The 24,250-nt window shown below is 43.5% G+C and overlaps 1 protein-coding gene across 2 annotated transcripts; it reads right to left on the bottom strand.

The window, feature by feature from the left end:
- Positions 1–146: 146 nt before the first annotated feature.
- LOC136424451 (NPC intracellular cholesterol transporter 1-like) lies at positions 147–24,250 on the bottom strand. 2 transcript variants are annotated; one of them, XM_066413053.1, is made up of 24 exons: positions 24,039–24,250; positions 20,681–20,914; positions 20,194–20,406; positions 19,022–19,825; positions 18,430–18,639; positions 17,501–17,733; positions 16,887–16,987; positions 16,137–16,315; positions 15,140–15,268; positions 14,203–14,385; positions 13,634–13,748; positions 12,913–13,040; positions 12,316–12,453; positions 11,770–11,859; positions 10,722–10,912; positions 9,406–9,510; positions 8,965–8,981; positions 7,909–8,035; positions 7,322–7,374; positions 6,457–6,598; positions 5,704–5,935; positions 4,243–4,356; positions 3,441–3,603; positions 147–3,084 (listed from the first exon to the last, which is right to left on the bottom strand). In XM_066413053.1, exons 1-24 carry the CDS (start codon positions 24,093–24,095, stop codon positions 2,933–2,935), a joined length of 4,110 nt encoding a protein of 1,369 aa, XP_066269150.1. In that variant the 5' UTR covers positions 24,096–24,250; the 3' UTR covers positions 147–2,932. The 2 variants fall into 2 exon arrangements, with proteins under 2 accessions (XP_066269150.1, XP_066269149.1); XM_066413052.1 differs by lacking the exon at positions 8,965–8,981 and having other exon boundaries at positions 9,389–9,510.

The raw sequence follows: 24,250 nt of genomic DNA on the forward strand, positions 1-24,250 counted from the left end.
AAAGTATCTAATACCTACCAATAGCATCTTCTTTTGGGATTCATACCCCCCAACCTTGGGCTTCAGAATATGTACAACTTACTGAACTGTGCTAGTGTGCTCTAGCCCTACTCTGGTTGGGGTGATGCAACAAAAACAACCAAGACTGTTGGAACATCAATTTTTATTATCAATTAATAAAACATCAGCTTTTATTCACATTGGTGCATATTGGGTCTGGATTAACCTTGTTCCTCCTACATGTGCTTCCATGCACGCACCAGATTTGTACAGGTTAAAGTTTAAGTCAGCAGGATAAGGGTTAATAATTGAGAACAGTTTTGAATCTATCTTGAGTTTTTATTTCCCGATTCCTTGGATAAAACTTGACATTGTTTAGAGAAGTCTGCAGTAATATGTCTTCTGTACCTCCATATCTGCATACTTCACAATACACTGTCTTCACAATTTACATCTTTTTACATAAGTTGATAAGTATCAACAATTTCATGTTCTACCAAAATCCCTGAAAACATATCTTTCCACAATATTCACATTATATCATAATGGTTAAGCCTATAGAGGGAGCTGCATTAGTTACATTATTTGATTTTTTCTAGTCACAGGGCAAAAAGTGATAGATTCCATGACTCGACTTGTTAAGCATGTAGAGAAGATAATTAGAAGCAAGACCACCTAAACTTGACCTTACGGATGCCATCTTCATAAGTGTTGCAATTTGAATATTCATGGCTATATCGGCCATAAAACCATCTATTTTAGCAAAATTAGCTGATTTTTCATCCTTTTTGCTCATTTAAACTCAGGTCTTGATGCCATCCATAAAATTAATTTTAGGCAGCCCAACCGTATTGTTTATGTTATCAATTCACTAGAAAAGGCACAAAACCATTTACTTATTAACTTATCAATAGTTTAATAATCGTAACTGTTTCGAGAATCTCACAGTTGGTCCGAACAACGCAGGACATGTATCACATGACCAGCACGACACATGAACCAATTTGAAAATAAAAACAAGTAAACAACAACATGACGTAATAAAGCTAAATCACACAACTGAATAAATTCTCTTTAAAGTCGAGCACTTCAGATAACTTTCATTATCTTTCATCAGAGACTGACTTTCATCGCTAAAATTCATCAATCTCACTAATGAGGTATAAGAAATTTAGAGAATCTACCCAGCTGCTTGACTCATTTTGTATTACATGATGTTCTACCTGGAATTATAACCTTCATTGACGAAACAACAAGAATTGCATTGCCGTGCATATCTAAGCCAGATGAATATAATAAAAGGAAAAGTCCTGAAACACCCGTGTTCATAACGAACTTTGCTGAGTTCAAATTAAACTAAAAATTGCATTTACTTCAAGGCAGAGCCATTGTAAGCTCTGCATGCAGATAATCTGTAATTTGCTAATTGCACTAATTAACATAAAATTCACATACATGACCCTGAAAATTACTACTTAAGTTTGACACAAAAAGATTATACATTTCATGGTCAGTATTCAAAGCTACATTTTTATATATCAATTATGGTACAAGTTATTTTACAAGATCTGTGGATCCTTTTCTTGGATCATTAAATCAGCTGATTTTGATCTGGTTATGAGATCACCAGTAATGGAAACATGACTGATCCTCCTTTGACAAAACGGACTGCAATTATATTTCTACCTGGTCATTAAACTTTTGGTATGAAACCTGCTTCGAAACTGGAGTTGATGATGGCTTTGCAGCATGAGTTTAAAAACATTTTCTTCATAATCTCAATCTTCAGGCAGACTGACAGGCGGCAATGACAGTATCCAAAGGGCCAAAGCAGTATCCAGTCAGCCACCAGGTATGAATACTGACATAGCCACCAGTAAATCTGCTTGGAGATGAAATAACCACATCTTAACTCCAGTCTGAACCGTTGTGACGTTGGAAGGATTGCAACTAACCGACACATGTCAGCAATTTACAGTTTTTGGTGCAGTTTTAAATTGTGCGTGATCAGCAGAAAGTTCATTATTAATAATTACAGTGTATATAACATCACAGTTTCTGCTCACTAGGATTATCAATATGTCCCATGAATAGTTTCATTAGGTTAAGTCACTGAATAAAAAGACTATCTGTACACAACCATGTGTTTTATTCCACCGACGTTTTGGTGACCGTCTGTCACCTTCCTCAGAGCAATTCTGACTGGTTCACATTGCACTACACTATTGCGACACTTGTGCTGCAGTGCAGAGTGAACCAGTCAGAATTGCCCTGCAGAAGGTGACAGATGGTCACCGAAACACTGGTGGAATAAAACACTTGGTTCTGTACAAAGAGTCTTTTTACTTATCAATACAGTTTAACGCTAAGGCTGCAAAATTTCTCAAGTACACGCATCACCGCCAAGCCCCACGAATACACCATATTACAAACATCAAGATAAAAAACATGTGGCTGCACTTGTATGTGTGGCTCTACAGATGCACAAGTTTAAGAAGGTTGCAAATTTCACAAAGTTTTCTTACAGACATTTAGACCCCCCCCTTGTCATTCACATACTTCAAGTTCTAACGATTTTGCTACTTGAGTGTTGATTCCAAGATTTGCTACATTTAACTCTACATCAACATCGGCCACTTTTAATTTGGAAACTCGTCTTCAAAAGTGCAACGACATCTTTACCAACATGTATCACAATAGCAGGGCTTCTATATTGGGTGCGTGCATGAAAATATGCACTTTCGTGCACCCAAATTTGGAGTTGTGCACCTAACTTTTACATCAATTACAAAACCTGGGTTCACTTAATTTATGTTGAGTGCACCTATTCCCCAAATTGAATTTCCAGCCAGATGGCAAACATATTTCACATTAAAAATCAATCTAAAATTTAAGTTCCCTAATTAAAAGTGACCGGCGATAAGTCATAATCCTAGACGTAAATTCCGTTGGACGTTCCTAGCGGCGCGCTCGTTCCTGCTTGTCTCCGAGACTCGTGTAGAAGCGGCGTTCTCTCGTTGTTTACGGGCTGACTCGGAACATCGTTCTGTTGTGAGAAGAGCTTCGCCTTGTTTACAGATGGACCTGAAAGTGGAAAAGAAAGTACGTCTTTTGGTTATTCATTCAGTTTCAAGCATCCGCACTGTCCATGGAGATGTCAGAATTTATCGAACATCAGACAAAACCAGCTTTTGGCAGGATATCTTTTAATCCAAATGCTCAATTGGGAAATCAGACCAATCATGTGTCAATAGGATCACTCGTCTGAAACTCTCAACTTAAAGTCCAGTAGTAATTTGTCATTATTGATAATGAAAAAGGCAACAGCGGTCATTGAAAATTTGATCCATGTAAAACTCAGTGTTGGAAGAAAGTTTAGCATTGTACTATAGGCTCCAAAGTTATCTAATGATTGATTGACAGCTGTCAGTGTAGCTCACCTATATAACTGAGCAGCACAGGTAGGAAGATGAGTCCGTGAGAGAAGCCCAGCAGGACGATGCTCAGGTACATGCGGAAGTAGAACACCTGGAACAGCTGAGACTTCGCGAACGCCAAGACGACGATCCCGCCGAACTTCGTCAGGGTGATGCCGCTAAAAACCTGCCAGAGGAAAAAACAAACGCCGGTAAACAAACAGCTTTTTTTATACAATCATCATGGGTGAAATGAATTTTTGGGCAACTAAACTAAACTCTAAGGTGCACAGGAAAAATTTAGGGTGTACAAAATAACATCATCAAAAATACAACGTCAGCAAAGCATACTGTAATTTAAGTTTGCATTTTATTTTGAGCTTAGGCAAAAATGGGGTGTTTGCGGTGGTCTTAAGTTTGTGGCAGCGCTATAGTCACATACTGTTACAGTTTTGGACAAAAATGTTCGTGGTGGTTTTAAGTTGAAACGGTCGCCGCGAAAACACAAACAGAAAACATCTCTGCATATAAAGTAATTACAAACAATGAAGGTTTTATGATTTTTTTCTGGCACTTGGATGTCGAGAATATGCTGTATACGATGATATACTAAGTGCATAATTGGTGCCTTAATGCACGAAATCCTACACAACCAGTAAAGTCAAGGATTACTGTCAAGTCCTATTTAGGTCACAGACTGTGATCACCACCTATAGGATTATTAGGGACCTCAACATCCCTTCTGGTGGACCCTCACACCTACCAGTAGCACGTACATGAAGGACTAGAACCCCTTACATTGGGCTAAAGAAAAAGTGGAACTTACGGAACTGCCCATGTGCACCAGGGCTTCCTTGGCTCTCTCCACACGGGAGGTTTTCGTGCTGACGGCGAAGGCCCGCACCACGTGGGAACAGAACTCCACCGAGATGCCCATGGCCTGGAAAGGAAGGAGAAAACATTACAGATCCAACCAACGACTGTCAAAATTCTTCAACTTTTAAAACAAAGGCAGCTCCCAACACAGTAAAGCTTGTGAAAAAGGAAATTGCAGCAACTTAAAATGCACATGATATAGCCTTAGAGGTATATATCCCCTACATCTATCACATCCACTACAGTCAACACTAACCGTTCCCCTCTAACCCTGACCCTTCCCCTCTCACCTTTCCCCTCTAACGCTGACCCTTCCCCCAACCCTTCACCCCTGACCCTCACCATGACGAGGTTGACCAGTGACACGGAGTTGAGGCTGATGCCCCACAGGTACATGACTCCCATCATGTCTAACACTAACCCTTCACCCCTGACCCTTCACCCCTGACCCTTACCATGGTGAGGTTGACCAGCGACACGGCGTTGAGACTGATGCCCCACAGGTACATGACCCCCATCATGTCCAACACTAACCCTTCACCTCTAACCCCAACCCTTCCCCTCTAACCCTGACCCTTACCATGGTGAGGTTGACCAGCGACACAGCGTTGAGGCTGATGCCCTACAGGTACATGACGCCCATCATGTCCAACACTAACCCTTCCCCTCTAACCCTTCCCCTCTAACCCTGACCCTTCACCCCTGACCCTTACCATGGTGAGGTTGACCAGCGACAGGGCGTTGAGGCTGATGCCCCACAGGTACATGACGCCCATCATGTCTAACACTAACCCTTCACCCCTGACCCTTCACCCCTCACCCTTACCATGGTGAGGTTGACCAGCGACACGGCGTTGAGACTGATGCCCCACAGGTACATGACCCCCATCATGTCCAACACTAACCCTTCCCCTCTAACCCTGACCCTTCACCCCTGACCCTTACCATGGTGAGGTTGACCAGCGACAGGGCGTTGAGGCTGATGCCCCACAGGTACATGACTCCCATCATGTCTAACACTAACCCTTCACCCCTGACCCTTCACCCCTCACCCTTACCATGGTGAGGTTGACCAGCGACACCGCGTTGAGGCTGATGCCCCACAGGTACATGACGCCCATCATGTCTAACACTAACCCTTCACCCCTGACCCTTCACCCCTGACCCTTACCATGGTGAGATTGACCAGCGAGACAGCGTTGAGACTGATGCCCCAGAGGTACATCACTCCCATCATGTCTAACACTAACCCTTCACCCCTGACCCTTCACCCCTGACCCTTACCATGGTAAGGTTGACCAGCGAGACGGCGTTGAGACTGATGCCCCACAGGTACATGACGCCCATCATGTCTAACACTAACCCTTCACCCCTGACCCCTCACCCCTGACCCTTCACCCCTGACCCTTACCATGGTGAGGTTGACCAGCGAGACGGCGTTGAGGCTGATGCCCCACAGGTACATGACCCCCATCATGTCGAGGACGATCATGCCGATGGTGAGGATGATGATGAGGGCGGAGACCAGGTCGAAGCCCAGCATGCAGAAGGACACCAGGAACACGGCGAGCGCCGACCAGCCCAGAGAAACCATCGTGTCGTGGTAGATCGTCAGGTACTGCTCGTAGAACACATAGAAGTAGCTGCAGGGGGAAAACAGATGTTCCAGGTAACGATTTGTGTGATATTCCATTTCTCTCCCATATGTGATATTAAGATACTAGTAACATGATTTTTAGTTCTGATCAGTAAAAAATAACTTCCATGTCACCTATGGGCTGCTTAGACTCTGCTTAAACTCCCCAGTCCTAGTATGAAGTCTGTCATGTTCAGATTACATGTATCATTAATTATTATTATTACAGGCTACTTTGGGCAACCCTGGCTATGCGTGCCGAACAGCCAAACGAATAAATAAATAAATAAAAAACCTTTCCTCTCACCTGTAAGGGAAGACCTTGTAGCTGTTGTCTGTCTAATTTATGTTACCGGTTTATCCCTTTGTATACGAGTACATTATTTACATTACATTACAGTAAAAAAAAACATGTCACCTATAAGGAAGACCTTGTAATCAATATTGTAGTCTGTATAGCTTATGTTGTATATGCATTTGTATACACCATGTACATTGTATATTCAGTAAAAAAACCTTTCCTCTCACCTGTAAGGGAAGACCTTGTAGCTGTTGTCCGTGATGTTCATGGCGGAGGTGATGTTACCCGCCAGCTCTTCTGCGTACCTCAGCGCGTCGATGTAGTCTGCGGACGTGTTGCAGTTCTTTGTGTACGTCATGAAGTACGTTGCTGTGGACAAACATGTAAACAAACAAACAAGTAAACAAACTGCTGACACACATTCAAAATTCACTCTATGCTAATACCAGGGGTTCATCTAAATCAGGAAAGAGGGGCACTGTGCCCTCTTGTTTAAGCCCAGCGCCCCCTTGTCGAATTCAGATTTTAGCTTAATATCCAGCATACAGCCTTCAGTCAATGATTGATTCTTCCATAAACACATAGAATTCGCTCCCTTGCCTGTGTGTGCTCCCTCTTCTTCAATTTTTTTTTTAAAATCCCTGCTAATACTTCTTTGCTCTATTAGATCTTTACATTCAAACTATTGCACAAGCTTCATTATCTATTCAGAGTTTTTGTATAAAACCTAGTTCTGCCAGTATCATCTTTCCTTAGTGACTGACGAAGGACAGCGGATGCTGTCTGAAACGTCTGACTGTTTCAAAAAATTTGTCCAGTTGCTTGAGTAACTATTTTTGCCGTATCTTATTACTTTAATGTCTAACCTTCATCAACGTATTGTACAATATTGTTTACAGTATTTGTATAATTTAGTTCTTCGAAGTAGGTTGCTGTGGAAAACACATGTGCCTTTACGGATACGTGACGTCAGCAATTGGTCAAAACGTGCCAGCAAGTTTATAACTGTCTCCATTTATATCATGTAAAATAATCGGTAGTATTTGGTACTGCTGTACTGACTCTCCTACAAACAGGGAGTGTGACTCGTACCTCCGACATCGTTGCGTTTCAGGTCCACTGCGGAGTTGTAGGCAGCGTGGCCGCTGGAAAAACAAGGAACAACGCATTAGATTCAGATCTATTATTGCAATCAACTTGCATGTTGCATTTGGACGTGAAATCTGTTGAAATTTACATTGAAATCCTTGCTTACACAATAACAAAATCACAAAATATTACACATATTACAAGTGTACAAATATGTTAAAAGTAGTTAACGAATCATTGCCATGTCATTCAAGAGCAAGCTAGGTATAAAGTTGAAGCCTACTATAATTACATAATTTTATTTAGCATTACAAATGGACCTGGCTGCTGCCTTCTTTAGCGTGTAATAAAGTACCACAAACAACCTGCACAACTCTATAGGTACATTAGCATAGGTCAATAGCATAGAAAAATGTCCCGGTACTAACTCCATGAATTTGCAAAATGAGCACTGGCTTTTCCTATGGTAGTACTCGTTATGTAAATTTATCACAATCTACATCATTTACACTTACTACATTTACTACAGAGGCTGGTGTGTTAGACTGAAGGGCAGTTATACAAGATACAAATACAAAAACATATCTCACCCCTTGGCACAGTTTGACGTTGGAACGTCCGTGAGGAACATCGGGAGGAACTCCATAAACTCATCGTGAACCGGCCGGATCCCCCGGTCTTTTGGGGAACGACAGCCGATACAGGTGTCGCTGTCAACTGTGGGGGCAAAAGTACAGTTAGGATATACAGTAACACATGTACACACAAACACAGCCCACGCCAATACAAGTGTCGCTGTCAACTGTGGGGACAAAAGTACAGTTAGGATATACAGTAACACACAGACACACAAACACAGCCCACGCCAATACAAGTGTCGCTGTCAACTGTGGGGACAAAAGTACAGTTAGGATATACAGTAACACACAGACACACAAACACAGCCCACGCCAATACAAGTGTCGCTGTCAACTGTGGGGGCAAAAGTACAGTTAGGATATACAGTAACACATGTACACACAAACACAGCCCACGCCAATACAAGTGTCGCTGTCAACTGTGGGGACAAAAGTACAGTTAGGATATACAGTAACACACAGACACCACACATACACACACAGACACACACACACATCCGATACAGGTGTCGCTGTCAACTGTGGGGACAAAAGTACAGTTGGGATATACAGTAACACACAGACACAGGTCCCCACACATATACACACAAACACACAGACACACCGCCGATACAGGTGTCGCTGTCAACTGTGGGGGCAAAAGTACAGTTAGGATATAAAGTAACACACAGACACACACACACACACCGCCGATACAGGTGTCGCTGTCAACTGTGGGGGCAAAAGTACAGTTAGGATATAAAGTAACACACAGACACCACACATACACACACACACACAGACACACACATCCGATACAGGTGTCGCTGTCAACTATGGGCACAAAAGTGCAGTTAGGATATAGAGTAACACACAGCCACAGGTCCCCATACATACACACACACACCACATATATATTACATACACACACACCCATTCACATGCGCATGCAAACACACAGACACATCACACACACACTAACATGCAGCGGAGGGGGAGGTGGTCTTGGAAGGGGGGGGGGGGTCTTACCTGATGCATTGCAGAACCTCTCAGTGTTGTTGTAGACCCTGCAGCAGGGGGGGTTGCCCAGGGGGTTCACACACACACACACACACACACACAAACATGCAGGGGGGTGTTGGAGGGGGGTCTTACCTGATGCGTTGCAGAATCTCTCTGTGTTGCCGTAGACCCTGCAGCAGGGGGGGGGGGGGTGCCCAGGGGGTTCACACACACACACACACACACACACACACACACACACACACACATGCAGGGGGTGTTGGAGGGGGGGTCTTACCTGATGCGTTGCAGAATCTCTCAGTGTTGTTGTAGACCCTGCAGCAGGGGGGGTTGCCCAGGGGGTTCACACACACACACACACACACACACACACACACACACACACACACACACAAACATGCAGGGGGTGTTGGGGGAGGGGGGATCTTACCTGAAGCGTTGCAGAACCTCTCAGTGTTGTTGTAGACCCTGCAGCAGGGGGGGTTCCCCAGGGGGTTCATCCAGTCAAAGTAGTCGTCCATCCACGAGGAGGGAGCCGCAAAGATCTTAGAACTGGGGGAGAAACAAGCGGTATACGGTTAGCATTTGGTCTTTCTCCGAAGTTTAACGATGGCACAGAATTAGGTCTCTTACCGAAGTTTTACAAATGGCAGAGCTGGGACCTAATCTCTCACTCAAAGTCTAAAGACTTGAGGGCCAGGGCTAGACGTTTCAAATAGCATCCACTATCAGTTACAGAGAGTGATTAAAGATAGCAAATGATGTCTGAAATATCTGACTATTTAGGGAATTTATCCAGCTCTACCTGGATGTCTAAACTTTATTCACACACAACAAAAATTTCGAGTGTAAACCAGACTCACTAGTCAGCTATAAGATGAGCATCTCCAATGTATTGTACATTTGCACTAGCAAATCTCAGTTACTTACTAATCTGCTATCAAGTACACGCATTTCCAACTTGCTGTGCTAGCAGGTCTCAGTTACTTTGACTAGTGTGCTATAAGATGAGCATCCTAGATATCTGCTGCACTAGGGTTTCTTACTAGTCCGCTATAAGATGAATGTCTCCAATTTGTTGTAATAACAAGTCTCGGGTACTTACTAGTCGGCTATAAGATGAGCATCCTAGATATCTGCCGCACTAGGGTTTCTTACTAGTCCGCTATAAGATGAATGTCTCCAATTTGTTGTAATAACAAGTCTCGGGTACTTACTAGTTGGCTATAAGGTGAGCGTCCCCTATCTGCCGCACTAGGGTTTCTTACTAGTCGGCTATAAGATGAATGTCTCCGATTTGTTGTACTAACAAGTCTCAGCTCGGCTATAAGGTGAGCGTCCCCTATCTGCCGCACTAGGGTTTCTTAGTAGTCGGATATAAGATGAATGTCTCCGATTTGTTGTACTAACAAGTCTTGGGTACTCACTAGTCAGCTATAAGGTGAGCGTCTCCTATCTGCTGCACTAGGGTTTCTTACTAGTCCTCTATAAGATGAATGTCTCCAATTTCCTGTACTAACAAGTCTTGGGTACTCACTAGTCAGCTATAAGGTGAGCATCTCCTATCTGCTGCACTAGGGTTTCTTACTAGTCCGCTATAAGATGAATGTCTCCAATTTGTTGTACTTACAAATCTTGGGTACTTACTAGTCGGCTATAAGGTGAGCGTCCCCTATCTGCTGCACTAGGGTTTCTTAAGCTTACTAGTCCGCTATAAGATGAATGTCTCCAATTCTTTGTACTAACAAGTCTCGGGTACTTACTAGTCAGCTATAAGATGAGCGTCTCCTATCTGCTGCACGAGGGAGTCCCTGTTACACCCGCTGCTGCCGCAGATCATGTTCTGTCCCTCCTTTGTCGTGTAGTCGTGACCGTCTTCCACCACGAAGTACACCGGCGCCCCGACCTTCAGGTATCGGCTGATGTTGGAGAAGTACTCGAGGACGTACGAGTCCTGGAAAAGAAGAAGGAAGACAAAGATAAGAAAATTTGTATCTTCCACTGGGTATTGGCTAGCTAGGCGTCCACACGTCTTATGGACGCCCTTCACTGAAATAACCTTCAGGTGTATTGGCTGATGACGCCTTAAAGATGAGACGCCTTAAAGATGAGAAAATGAGATCAAAACTAGACAGTCTTCTACACAATGCACACCTGTCGGATTTGCATACAGTTTAGAAGGGAGTTGCAAGGTGGTCTCCAACAAAACAATGATACTTTAAATCTTGAAACGTTTGCATTAATTTCAATCTGGTAACCTTACCACCATAAATTCATGACACCGCTCCCCCGTATGACTACAGTACTACAGAATCTTCTCAAATAATGGTTTTTATTGGTCAGAAATTATGCGTGCAGTGGCAGCCTTTCTAGTGCTGAATTGGTGCACAATAATACATTTATCACATAATAAACGGATACAGATTTGCTCCACACTTGCATTTTGTGGAAACGTGTCTGGGCGGCTACCGTTCGGCACCACCAGGTGACCTCAATACAACCTACCTCAATCAAACTTTACTGAAACATTTCACAAACTATAGCTGCCTTAATACATTGATGAAAGTTAGACATCCAGGTAGTAAGATATGCCAAAAATAATTACTCAAGCAACTGGATAAAATTTTGAAACAGTCAGACATTTCAGACAGCATCCACTGTCTTTCGTCAGTGACTAACGATAGGACTGAGAACACCAGGTTTTATTCCAAAACTCTGAATAGGTATGTAAATGAGGTTAAGACAATTTAGGGTGTCTTGAAGTAGTCTTTAAAAGAAGATTAATTCTTTAAAAGAAGATAGCTGCCTTACCTCAGGCATGGAGAGCTTTTGGTCCAGGCCAACGTCCAGTTTGTTTACAACAGCTCCACTGTAGGCCACGGCGCCAGCAAACAACAACACCTAAACACAACAAACAAACAGATAAACATACTGTGCTATGGATTATACAGCCATGTAATACGTTCCAATGCTGCTCCATCACATCAACTGTTATACATTGCAATAACAACTATGATCGTAACAATCTAAACTTTATAGTAGCATGACTGTACATCATTTTCTGTATTCGGGTATAGGAACGTTGTATGGTATCAACTTAATTCTAGCTGTTTGGTCAAAAATTTTTTAAGGAAGACTCCAGAAAGATTAGATGCACTATTTTTTTGTATTAGAACAAAGGTTTGACTATACTATTTAAGTACTATAATGCACACTTTACATTACTGCAATGGACAAAGGACATATTTCCTGACCCTGCATAAACAGTGGCAAATGGTAGAGGAAAACATCCAGTAAATCCCCATAGGCGAAATACTGTGTTCTGCTACCTTTCAAAGAGGGGGAAGTTAGACTTACGATGAAGGGTCGAACCCAGTCCTTCAGCACGGCCGGAGCGTAGATGTGCTTGACGAAGGCGTACAGGAATCCTTCTGACTTGGGAACCTCGCTTTTCCCCGCGACCTTCACGCAACAGCAGAAGTCCATCCGGTTGTTCTGAGGTTAAAGGTCAAAAGGTTACAGGTCAGAGGTCATAAATTTGTGCCAGATCTTCCGCAATAAAGAAGATAGAAATTTTTCTGAATCCGGCTTACCATGTGCAGTGTATTTGATTTTTCCACTGCTTGTAATGGAAGGTTACGTAGTAAAAAATTGATGTTGTACTATTGTCAGTTTAATTTGATGTAAAGGTGAAGTTACACTGTCTGATCTTTGCAATAAGTACATTAAAATGTTACTACACATTGCCCTGGTGAAATAAATAGACAAACAAACAATAGCCCCTTACTGCAGTGGCTCATCAGCTATAGAAAAGATAAGGCGAGCTCAGGGTGTCCCATGTAAATGAATCGTTAGACATATTTCTAAGATCCGAAAGACACCCCGACCCCTTGCTAGCTAACAGCCTGTGAGGGAAGGTTTTTAACTGCTAACAAGCTGCTAATCATAACGAACCTCCTGTCTGCGGGCGTCGATGGTGAGCAGACTGACAAAGCAGGTGATCTGCAACAGGAAGTCGAAGAACACGGCGAGACCCGCGTACAGCGAGAAGACTCGCACCGCCGGCATGTTGGACAGACCCCCTGCAGAGGTGCAACATCGTTCGTCAATGAAGGTTACCAAGTCATAGATATTGTAATTGTAATGAAATAAATGAAAAAGAGAATGTATTGATAAATAAATAAAGTGATTTGATTAATGCACAAATGATAAATGAATAAAGGATCGAAGAAGGCTAGGATGAAAGAAGCCTACACTGTTTCAACATCTTTAATGAAAGAATGAAATTCAATGGGTAAATGAATGCCTGAATGAATGAACGAATGAGCGCCTTACCAAGGCAGAAGGCGACAAAGTGAGTGTGTGAGTTAGTGTGTGAGTGAGTGTGTGAGAGTGAATGAACGAATGAATGAATGAGTGCCTTACCGAGGCAGATGGCGACAGCGTGAGTTAGTGTGTGAGTGAGTGTGTGTGTGAGAGTGAATGAATGAAGGAATGAGTGCCTTACCGAGGCAGAAGGCGACAAAGTGAGTGTGTGAGTTAGTGTGTGAGTGAGTGTGTGAGAGTGAATGAACGAATGAATGAATGAGTGCCTTACCGAGGCAGATGGCGACAGCGTGAGTTAGTGTGTGAGTGAGTGAGTGAGTGAGAGTGAATGAAGGAATGAGTGCCTTACCGAGGCAGAAGGCGACGGTTTCTGAGAAGCTGGTGAGGAAGAGGCTGGGCGCGACCTGCCCGAGGACCCGCGCGATTTGGTCCTCCAGCTCCTCGTTCTTACGGCGCTCGTCTCGCTGGGAGGGACAGACATCAATCAATCGTTTGTTTGTTTATACCTTGATTTAGTCTCGAAAATGCTCCATTCGGCCATCAGGGCCGCTTTTCAGAGGTGGAGATGTGGTTGCAAAGGGGTCAACATTACAATAAATAACGATCAGTCAATCAATCAGTCAATCATTATCAATCCACAAATCAATCATTAGCATTTATCGATTCTGGTTTGCTCTCTACTCAAATAATGCCTGTCAGTTTTCTATCTGAATGTTTGACATACCGATGAGGTTTTTGGTATGTTGAAACTGATTTCTACTTCTAGTTTGGCATAAAGTTTTCATTCCCAAGAAACAGAATCCATTTGGCAATATATTTGTTCTTTTAAGATGACAGATTTACCCGAGAGTGGGTTATGGGCAGTGGCGTAGTTGGGACCTAAGCATAACCAGGTCTTTAACTCATTATAAGTCATACCTGGAAGGCCTGCACCAGGATGAAGATGTTGTCGACCCCGACTGCAAGCACCAGGAACGGCACCACCTCGATGATGATGAGGGTGGCGGGGATCCCCGCATAGCTGAACACTCCGATGGAACAGGCCGTGGCACAGAGCACGATCAGCACTCCGCACAGACCAAGGGAAATCTTAGAGTCAATCTGGGGAAGAAAAGTCATTATCGTTAAATTTGTAGCAGCAAAACGGTCACTAAAACATAGAAGTCAGTAAACTAGCATAGCTAAACACGGCGATTGAACACGCCGTTGCACAGAGCACGATTAACACTCCACACAGACCCAACGAGATTTTAGAGTCAATCTGGGGGAGAAAAGTCATAATCCTTAAATTTGCAGCTGCACAATGGTCAATAAAACATCTAATAAACATCCTAAAATAAGAGAATTACACAGCAATTTCAACATGCCACAAAGACCCAGGGAAATATTACAGTCAATCTAGGGACAAAACATCAATGTCAGCAAATCGGTCACTAAATCATCCAGTTTTTGTGGACTAAAATAATAAAAATCAGGATAGCACAATCAGTTATGACTACAGGACAATAGTAGGACGAATACAGGACAATAGTAGGACGAATACAGGACAATAATAAGCCCTCACCAGCAGTCTGCTGCGGCTGTAGAACTGCCCCAGTGCGATGGAGATGTAGGCGAACATGATGAGGTAGGACCATTATACAAAAAATGTAGCACGACTACAGGACCTTAATAGCACGAATACAGGACAATAGTAGAACGACTACAGGACTCACCAGTAGCCGGCTGCAGCTGTAGAACTGCCCCAGTGCAATGGAGATGTAGGCGAACATGATGAGGTAGGACCATTATAGCACGACTACAGGACCTTAATAGCACGACTACAGGACAATAGTAGGATGACTACAGGACTCACCAGTAGCCGGCTACAGCTATAGAACTGCCCCAGTGCGATGGAGATGTAGGCGAACATGATGAGGTAGGAGACCAGGATGGTGTAGATGTCTGTGGCGCTCTCACGGTTGAGCTCATCCTCAATAGATCTCTGCAAAAACAAGAAAAACAAGATCATTTAACCCACATGATAATGGAGGTATTATTTTTGTTGTGTCTGTTTTTTCTCTCAGATATTTGTCGTCAACATAACTTAATCATTAAGAACCTTTGCTTGATAGATTGTGATGATATTTGGTATATATATGGCCTCTGGGTATGTCTCCCGCGCGAGATGACATCATTGATGTCCTCGTTCAAGGTTCAAGGTCTTGGGAACGGGAAGGTCAGGCTCAGCTATGGGCCTCCTGGCAACTTAAATAAGTTTCCAAATAAAGAAATCCTCACCTGTGTGTAAGTCTTCAAGAAAGCTACCAACGCCTTTACCCATTAGTTTTTGCACGTTTTTTGCAGCTGTCCACAGGCTATACCACACTCCACTAAGGAATAAGAGTAGGTCGACCACACAAACACAAGTTCAACCAAAAACTGTCAGAGGTAGAACTGTGTACCTTGACAAATTTTAGGTACAGGTACAGGTACACGGGTTTAGGTACAGGTCCGGACCTGAACCTGTACCTAAACTACTTGTTCGGAAAATGCTAGATTTTCAATAAGGACAAAAGCATGTTGGAACATGTAAAAATATAATATTTGATTGTGCTAGGTATTATTTTTATGAAAACACAGATGAAAATTTGACTCTAGCCATGCAACTGTGTTTTCTGTGCTTCAGAGTGGCTTTAAAAATCTAGAGCACTGCCACGGTAATTTCATAGTAATTTTATCTGTCAAAGTACTGATACAGCAGGGTCAGGTATTTTGGTCCTGTACCTAATTGATTGTACCCGGTACTGTACCGCCAAACAGCTCTAGTCAGAGGCAAGCCTCCTTCCTGGGTACTATGACAAATCCCACACCTGTGCAGAGAAGCTGATGCTGAGATTGGAGTTGACGGGATTCTCCGGATTGGTGTACTTCTTCATGAAGTCCACGAACTCCTTCTCCCAGGCGAGCGCCCGGTTCACTACGGTCTCGTTCAGCGAGTTGTCCACCACAAACGTGATGATAACGGCATCCGCCTGGGTGAAGTTCTCGCCTGGGGGAAAGGAAAAGTGGCTTAAGAACATGGTGATGTCTTCAAGACATGGGGATGTCTTAACATGAGATAAGGTCTAAAGAGAAGCATGGTATCTAACTAAGACTCTTCTTCTGATATCAGCAAAGATGTAATCTGTCGGATGACTCTAGGTTTCACTTGCAACTAAAAGTTTCACTTGTCCAGTTTTTGCACATGTCCTTGTCTACCCCCCTTTCTACCCTCTGTTTGCACCTGTTACTAACATTTGGCGCAGCTGCTAATAATCCGCCGAAAGGCGGGCTGAGCAGTATCGAAGAAGAAGAAGAAGAAGGTTTAGTCATATTATCCTACTATTCCTAGTTTCATATTACATCTTACTACATAACGCAAAATACAATTTCTTTAGTTAATGTCTTCTCTATCTGATTATGGTATTACCTAAAGTGATCCAACTGGATGTCTAACAATCAACAACGTACATGACATTGTACAGTGTACATCTTAGCTTCGTATGTAATCTTTGTTGCAATCCAAGGCAGTTCCTTGCTTTAGTCCTCCTTTCTTCACTCATTTGTTCCTTCGTTCTTACCTTCGTACCCTCCCAGTGCGATCCAGGGGAAAACAGGTCCACCGAATGTGCCGAGGCAGGACGTGTGCAACTGGGTGGTGTCATTCACGGAGGCTGGGGCTCTGTAGGGGGATACACAAACACAGGTTATCATTTATCATCTCATGGACGCTGGGGCCCTGTAGGGGGGAAACACAAAACCTTAATCATCAATTTTAAAGTAAAGGAGGTTAGGGCTCTGTATGTGGGAAATACAGACACAGGTTATCATTTATCATCTCATGGATGCTGGGGCTCTGTATGGGGGAAATACAGACACAGGATATCATTTATCATCTCATGGATGTAGGGCCCTGTATGGGGAAATTACAAACACTGGATATCATTTATCGTCTCACACATGTAGGGGCACTGTATGGGGGAAACACAGAAATTGGTTTGAATTCCTTTTATCATCTCAAGGATGTTGGGGCTATGCATGGGGGAACACAAACATTGGCTATTGACAAAATTGAAGTTACTTACTGAGCACAGTACATGAGGTGACTGTGGTAGTACCATGATGTACTTACTGAGCACAGTACATGAGGTGACTGTGGTAGTACCAGTGTTGTACCATGTTAAAGTGTACTTACTGTGCACAGTACATGAGGTGACTGTGGTAGTCTGCGTAGGTGTAGAAGAAGTCCCCGACCCTGAGGTCCAGCATGTGGTGGGAGTTCTGGAAGTAGTTGAGGGGACTCATGATGGTGCAGTTGTTGTTTACAGGCGCCAGCGGCTTCATGCAGATGTCCTCCAGGGTGATGTGGCGCTGCTCCTCCTCGTACCACACCGTCAGCTGCTCGACCTTCGTCTGAAGGTCAAGGATCTGGGGAGGAGAAAGGGAAAGTGATTATGATTTTTTTTCTGAAGGTCAAAAATCTGAACAAAAAAGTGATGATTTTTTTCTGCAGGTCAATAAACTGAAAAAAAGTGATGATTTTCTTTCTGAAGGTCAAAAATTAAAAGTGAAAGTGATGTTGACGGTCTGAAGGTCAAGGATCTGAAAAGGAGAAAGTGAAAGTCATGAGCGAGCGGCTTCCTGCAGATGTCCTCCAGGCTGATGTGGCGCTTCTCCTCCTCGTACCACACCGTCAGCTGCTCGATCTTCGTCTGAAGGTCAAGGATCTGGGGAGAAAGGGAAAAGTGAAAGTGGTTATATCTTTCTTCACAGTCTAAAAAATGTCTCTAAGTGATTTTGTTTGAGTTGTCCCGTCCTAAATTTGAGTCGTCTGGGGAGAAGTAAGAAGTTAAAAATCTCAAGTTCTGATACTTGATATTGGTCTCTGAAGGATCTGGGTGGAAGAAAGTGAAGAGTGAAAGTAGTTATGATTTTTTTTTCTGAAGGTCAAAAATCTGAACCAAAAAAAAGTGATGATTTTTTTTCTGAAGGGTCAAAAATCTGAAGGAAAAAATTAGGTGCAAACATTAGGTGCACAGCTCCAATTTTTGGTGCACATGCACCAAGTATTTCGAGCCCTGTAGCTGTACATATGTTACACAATTGAATTTCTAAGATGCTCACCTGGTGCAAGATATCCTTCCTCAGCACAGGTGAGAAGGGGATGGGGTCTCCCGAGGGGTAGGGGTCGTAGTTCGTCCACTCGCTGCCGGGCGCCGTGATGATCAGCTGTTCCGAGCGGTAGAACGGGCCGAAGTGGCTGTCGAAGTAATCCTTCTGGACGCGGGAACGACTGTCTGGCGCCGACCACAGCAGAACGGGATCCGTGATCACCTGGGGTTGTTAGATGTCATTTAATTAGCTGTAAGCAGGCTTTTTTACAACTGGAGAGGTTTGAAAAAAGACTGATTGCGGCTGCAGGATGTTCTGACTACTGCAGCGGCAAAGCACAGTGGAAATCCAAATCCAAAACACAGTGGACCGATACGCAGGCTTTTGGCTAGGATTCAGAATCATAGACAGGGCATCCAAAAATTGGGGGGGGGGGCTCTATGTATAACAACTGCCTGGTTTGGGAGGTAAAAGGCAGTGGAAGGAGAGAAATATGGTGCACAACTCAAACTTTGGGGCATCAATATGAAGTATCAAGCCTTTTGAGATTGTCTACCGAAATTCAAATCGATTTCTGGAACAAAAAACAAACTAACAAACAAACCTGGAACTTGGTCAGACCGGCGGCACATGTGCCGATCACAGCCACCCCGCATACGAACACGACCACGGGATGGCGGGCGCAGAACAGGCCCCACCGGCGGAACACGTTAAACATCAGGTTCTCCAGCATCTCCCCGCACTTCTCGAAACAGCCGATGTCAGCCGAGGTCACGATGCGCTGCTGTTGCACTCCCGGGTCGTCGTTTATACTGTCCTCTCCCACGAATGAACACAGGTCGTCGCTCTCGGACGCCTTCGAGCCGCATCGGCGAATCAGGAACGTCAGCGACAACACCACGCAGAACAGGAAGGCGAACCCGACGTACGCGAACGACATCACAACCGTCATCCCGTGTAGGCCGAAGATCAGCCACGGTTTCGCCGGGGGCGGGGGTTCCGGCCGCGGGCCGCAAACGGCTGGACAGTCCTGACAGCTGCAAGCGGCGCTGACGTTATCGGGGCTCTGCGCGCACGAATACGCGCGGTCGTTCATCGGATGTATCGTGGAGTTCGGGCCGGTGTTGTTGATGACGAAGTTGATCTGGAACGGCGTCTGCCCGTTGTCTTTGTTCCCCATGTAGCCGAGCCAGATGTCCGGACTGGTGCAATCCTCGGCCGAACGTCCGCACATGATGCCCAGCGACCGTGTGTTGCTGGCGGGAAACTGCACGCTCTGGCACGAGTTGTAGAGACCCCAGGCGAAGTCGAAGCTGACGTAATACGTCACCTCGACCACGTTGTACTGCTGGGTGTCGTTTCCTACGCCGAACGCGTCGCCTGACGATTGGACGTCATTATCGCTGACCTGGAGCAAGAGATGAAGTCAATGAATAAAAAGAGTCTACTAGTAAGTACGCAACCAAGTGTTTTATCCCACCTACGTTTCTGTGACCGCCTGTCACCTTCCTCAGGGTAATTCTGACTGGTTCACTTCGCACTGCAGCTATAGGGGTCGCTGCTTACAGGTGCATTCCCAAACGTTAAGTATTTACATATATACAGAGACATGATGTACAGTCAATGCAGCGTCTACAATGTGGTCCCAAACCTACAGCAGTCAGTGTAATATTTGCATATCTGTATCTATCTATCTATCTATGTCAATCTATATAGCTGGTATAATTGCCACTTGGCGTAAAACACTAGCTACCAAAGATGGAACTTGGTACTGACCTGGAGGATTGGGGCGTCGTCGGGAGTTTCGATGAAAGCCGTGAGGTTGTGGGGGGGTTGGGTGTGGAAGGGGGTCTGGGTGGGGGGTGTGAAGGGGGAGGTCTGGTCGATGACGATGAAGTCACTCTCTCGAGGCGAGCAGGTCGACTCGCAGTAGAGCCGCAGCAGGTTCTGGTAACACGACGGGCACCGCTGGAGCGCCTGCTGGGGGACCTACAGGGGGATCAATCAACCAATAACCATTATTGATTACATGTATATAGGTACTGGATGGTCATGTCACAGCACTAATGTTACATATACATTTCACACACACACACACACATACATGTAAACAGTAAAGAAAACAATTACAGGAGAAAAACCTTAAAATGCAACCAGTGCGACTATTCTGCTGCACAGAAATACGTTCTAAACATCTCATGTTAAAACACACCAGGGACAATTTACCCAACATATGCGTGGGGAGTGTGGATACAATAATTACCTGCATGTTGTTCTGTAAGGTCTTCAGCTGGGTAATATCGCAGCAGACCTCCGGCGGACTCGACCCATCGCCGGCGAGATGCGGACAGAGCTGGGTCAGGATGTCCTGAGCTTCCTTATCCACCAGCGGTTTGGCAGGCCCAGTGTACAGGCAGTTGTAGTACTTGTCTCCGGGCTGTCTTCCACACTCACTGTACCAAACACAGTGCCCTTCATCTGCACACTGTACTACTCCCTGTGTAAAACACACAACAAAATGTAACATTAGTATTCTATAACGGTTTAGCAGGCCCAGTGTAGAGACAGTTGTAGTACTTGTCTCCGGGCTGTCTTCCACACTCACTGTACCAAACACAGTGGCCCTCATCCGCACACTGTATTACTCCCTGTGTAAAACACACAACAAAATGTAACATTAGTATTCTATAACGGTTTAGCAGGCCCAGTGTAGAGACAGTTGTAGTACTTGTCTCCGGGCTGTCTTCCACACTCACTGTACCAAACACAGTGGCCCTCATCCGCACACTGTACAACTCCCTGTACAAAACACATAGCAAAATGTAACGTCAGTATGAATTCTATAGTGGTTTGGGAGGTCCTGTGTACAGACAGTGATACTTGAAGTTGTCTACTGGCTGCCTTCCACATTCACTGTACTACCAAATACAGAAAATTCTAGTATTGTTTCCTTTCTACATTAAATGATGCTGGATAGTGTAGAGTTTTTATTAAGCCATCTTAATGTATATACAACATTACTAGAGTAAACTGTTAGCACAACTCTGTGTACAAAACAGAAAACTTTAAAATTATCAAAACTTCTGTTTCAGAACATTGTTAATGTTAGTAGCATTATACATGTACATATACTGATAATGAAGGGCATTCCATTATAACTTATAAAAGAGGGGGGTGAAAGCCCCTGATTACCCCTCTTGGCCAAGTTAACAATTCATCCCAGTATACGTTATAATTAAGTATACCTGTGCCTGATTATTGCCATTGTTGAGGAATTTATTTGTTTGTTTTGCTGAATTGTTGCAATATAATCAAGCACAGCTAACATAAGCTGGGATGATGAGCTTAGCGTCAAAAGATTTATCAACATAACAATAACGCAACATCAACAAAGCTGTGCAATACAATGCCAAACTTTCTTCCAACACTAAGGTATACTTGGAAGAAAGTTTAGCAAATGTAGTATTTTTTATATGATTACTACCAACACAGATGAGCTTCCATGTTAACTAAGCTTGGCACTGTGTCCACATTTGATTCTGACTGCTTTGATCTGTGTTATTTTACTTCATGATTGAAAGTCCATTCTGTGGTTACATCAGCTGTTTAGGCCACACACAGGCAAACCTGTGCACAGATGGAGCCCAACTGTGATACCATCAGTCCTACAAGAATAATCTATTTTCACAACTGTGGCTCACTAGTCTACAAGTGCAATATGTACGCTCTTGGTATATAACTACTGTTACAATGTACTTGAATGTCAGGACTTGAAAATCTTTTATTTTCTTTACTACAAGTACAACAAACCATGGACCCAAGGTTTCCAAACTGATTTGTTTCTAAATTGGCCCATTCTTATTTTGAAAAGTCACTCAAATTAACTGATAAAAAAAGACAACAGTGCTCAACTGCCAACTCACAACCCCATCTGTCTGTATATTTGTTTGTTTTTCCAGTGATCGGATCAAATTAGATTATTGATCACTAATGAATAATGTCATCTCTGGACATCTTGTCAATCAACAGACTGTACATTCTTTCCAGTTGTTTGAGTAATCGTTGTTTGGTATAAGTACTATAACTGACTAAAAGACCATGCCAACATACTTATAATAAGTACTAGTACATGGCATGCCAGGCATGGTCATATAGTCAGTTATTTTGTCGCCCTCCAATAAAAAGTAAAATGCAGAACTTCAGAACAGAAGATCAAAATAAAAATTTCAGAATCCAGAAGTATATTCATGATCAGTTTAAGTTCCTGTTTAAATAGTTGTTTTCTCCCATTTAACATTTCGGCTTCATTTTGCATTTTTCAGTTCCTCAAATCTCCCCAGCTCGCTGAGGTGACCTTAAAAAAGTTTGACCCTTCTTGGGACCAAGAAGGTTAAATATAGATGGGACAAACTCCTCGAGTTAATCTTTAACTTGAAGTCCAGCTGAACTCTGTCCCGGAGAGGTCTTTATCAGTGTTTTAAATCTAAATAAAGGTCATTAAACCTTGGGGGTGGGGGGGGGGGGGGGGGGCAACCTGCTTGGTAAGAAGCAACAAGTTTGGATAAAAGTGGATGTTGTGGTAGCTGTAAAAATATCAAATTACTAGTACTTAACATCACGATCACTCGATATCAGATACAACATAATATCATGTAATCTTATGGACAGCAGCGTCTAACAAACTACTATCTGGGGAAATCATATTAACTAAATTTTGCCTTTTGTGCATTTATGTTTCTGCATAGTAAAACTAGAAGAAACGTGTGTTAGTTTGTGATATGATTATCAGGGGTTTTTCTAGGAAAATTGAACAAGATGGAGCATACACAGGCGAGGGAGCGAATTTTATGCATTTATGGAAGAATCAATCGCTTAGGAAGGCTGTATGCTGGGGATTTAGCTAAAATCTGAATTCAACAAGGGGGCACTGGGCTGAAACAAGAGGGCGCAGTGCCCTTCTTTCCTGATTTAGATGAACCCCTGATTATGAGTTATGATGTTTGAATGATCCAAATCAGATGTTGAAGAAGACGTTAAACCGGATAGTGAGTGAGTGAAGACATCACTGAAAAACAGGCAGTCCAAAGTGCAACTACCGAGAAGAAATAATTTCTCATCCTGAACACGACTGTGACACTTTGTGAAACAATCAAGAAAAACTCTTTTTCTCTATTCAAACGTCCAATCTATTTGAGATCTTCATTTCCTAAATACATGGTGACCCTACTTTATAATGATTCATTATCAGGAAATTCTGTAAGACAAAGATTGACAGCTAGAACATCAGCGATCTCAATCCATGGGATCATCATGAGTGGACGACAACTTCGTAAATATACCGTGATTATTGTGAACATTGATATGGAAATAACATGATAAAACACAGTGGGGGAGGGGGGCTGAAAACCAAAGCGAACACACCCTCTTTTAGTCTTTTTCGCTTTTTTCTATTAAAAAAGGAGCGTTGAATCCAGTACTAACTGATATAACTTAAGGTCTACGCATTACGTGACATTTCCTCACGTGAGACAGTGACTAAGGTGAAACGAGGTAACCATGGACAGTTTCTGCCATAAATATTATAAAAACGTCCTAATTTCATAGTCAAGTCACACACTTACCAAGCTCGCCACCGCCAGGCACAAAATCAGCCAATTCCGCATCTTTCCCGGCCACATAAAACACCCAAATCTTCGCCAGAAACGTTCCCGTCGGTCCAAGTTAGGTAACTGGGGGTAAAATCGTCAGAAAAAGGCCGTTCCACAGTCCGAAGGTTGGAGATTGTGTGAGTCACGGGATGAACAAGGTCTGAATAACAGAACTAACGCCATAT

Source organism: Branchiostoma lanceolatum, chromosome 18, assembly GCF_035083965.1.
Source record: "Branchiostoma lanceolatum isolate klBraLanc5 chromosome 18, klBraLanc5.hap2, whole genome shotgun sequence".
NCBI classification, from domain to species: Eukaryota; Metazoa; Chordata; class Leptocardii; order Amphioxiformes; family Branchiostomatidae; genus Branchiostoma; species Branchiostoma lanceolatum.

Excerpts from the sequence above, each read along its gene's own strand:
- LOC136424451 (XM_066413053.1), bottom strand. The coding sequence starts at position 24,095 with ATGTGGCCGGGAAAGATGCGGAATTGGCTGATTTTGTGCCTGGCGGTG. Across the intron at positions 20,915-24,038 it reads GCCTGGCGGTGGCGAGCTTG|GGAGTAGTACAGTGTGCAGA; the intron begins GTAAGTGTGTGA and ends TGTTTTACACAG. Across the intron at positions 17,734-18,429 it reads GGAAGGATATCTTGCACCAG|ATCCTTGACCTTCAGACGAA; the intron begins GTGAGCATCTTA and ends TCTCCTCCCCAG.